We start from the raw sequence: 1,631 nt of genomic DNA, 5'->3' as shown, positions 1-1,631 counted from the left end.
TACATTGTCTGCCCATCCATTTCTATTCTTTGCCCATGAAGAGAACTCTTTGTCAGTATGGAAAACAAAAGATGCTCTTTTGCCTTGATATTGCAGATTGAAGTGTGTAACATCACAAGATCTGAAGATGGCGAAGTCACCTTGTCTTAATTCCATGATCAGACCTGTTTCAACCATGACAAGGGCTCCACCTTGGAAACTACCAATAGGAAGGACAAGACAGAAGTCCTTGTCTTTGCTATCTCGATGACCTTTGGTAGAGACATTGAGGTTAATCACCAGTGAAAGGAAGGGGAATATTGGAGATGAATTGTTGCCAGGCGCAACTTCAGCGAATAACTCATACTCCTCAGGTAGCTGGAGCTCAATCTTGTGGATAGAGTGATTATTAGATTAGATACCACAATAATGTACTATATTTAAGCTTACCACATCATGGATCCAATGGAATAGGTCTGCAAAGACAACTTTGATAGTCTGCTAAATAGTGCCGTGATCTTTGATTTTCTTGGACAGGTAAGGGATCATCTGGGAATAGTTGGTACGACGTCCATCTTCCCTCTCTAACATGAGAGGCAAAATCTCAGTTGGAGCGTCATCTCCCTGGTTTTCAAGGAAGTTAGTGGGCAGCTGGAAAGGGATAACATGGCTGTATCAGTACTTACTCTTGTGCAGTGACGGTTGTACCAGGAAAAGTGTAGCGCCTCAAATATGTCATCCTCATCATATTGACCAGGCTTCTCAGTAAGCAGCTCATTATTCTCAAATGCAGCCAGGAGCTTTGGCTGTAGTGATGAGCGGATATAGTCAGGGAGGGATGTGCAAACAAAGACCATGAGGGAGCCTGACTTGTGAATATTGAGTGATTGGCTGATATCAAGAAGTTTGATAAGGCACCGAACACTTGAGTGTACAATGTGTTCAAATGAGAACTTCTGGGAAGTGTCTAGCCACTTGCTGAGAGCTAACAGGGACAGAACTAGAGTCCGCTATGAGTAACTTTATTATCAGAGAGTACAGAATGTGTACAGTACCTAGAGTCCAGTATGAGTAACTAAAGAATAGGAATACTGGACTCTGCAATACTAGTCCGAAGTTTTGTAAAGAAAGGTAAACAAATCAGCCACAAAGGCGAAATTATAGAATGCTCAGTGAATACTGAACAATAGAGCAAAAAAGGAATAAAGAGGAAAGTGATTTAGAAAGAAGGGAAAATAGATAGCACAACTAGGTGCAGAATTACCAAAACTAACGCAATGAACTTACCCCAAAATGATGTTTACTGGGATTCTCAGGTACATCTCACATGTAGCCTTTACACTGTCTTGATACTGAGACTGAATCTAGCAATAACTCAGGTAAATGATCAGATAAGGCTCCCAATGTGTAGCCACATACCTGTGTTTGCAAGTCATTAGTGTCTGTTGCTACATGGCCCTTCATGGCTTGTTCCCTTTCCTTCTCAGTCCACAGGACATTGGCATTGTGATCATGTTCTGTCTGAAAGACTTTGTTTGCAGCCAAAGAATGATTATACAATGTAGAGATGGTTGTGGTGTTTTTTTGGCTGAGAGAGCAAGATGGATAGGAGTTGGGAAGAGGACAGTCCTCTTCCTCATTGATGTCAGTAA

The 1,631-nt window shown here is 41.6% G+C and overlaps 1 protein-coding gene across 1 annotated transcript; it reads right to left on the bottom strand.

Moving 5' to 3' along the window:
- Positions 1-480: 480 nt before the first annotated feature.
- SERLADRAFT_432071 (uncharacterized protein) lies at positions 481-836 on the bottom strand (the record flags this gene model as incomplete). The annotated part of the gene is made up of 2 exons (XM_007312324.1): positions 481-603; positions 666-836. 2 exons carry the CDS (start codon positions 834-836, stop codon positions 481-483), a joined length of 294 nt encoding a protein of 97 aa, XP_007312386.1.
- Between the last annotated feature and the right edge of the window lie 795 nt (positions 837-1,631).

This window comes from Serpula lacrymans, assembly GCF_000218685.1.
Source record: "Serpula lacrymans var. lacrymans S7.9 unplaced genomic scaffold SERLAscaffold_1, whole genome shotgun sequence".
Taxonomy (NCBI): domain Eukaryota; kingdom Fungi; phylum Basidiomycota; class Agaricomycetes; order Boletales; family Serpulaceae; genus Serpula; species Serpula lacrymans.
The sequence above is the reverse complement of the archived record's forward strand: the minus strand, read 5'-3'. Positions and strand labels throughout refer to the sequence as shown.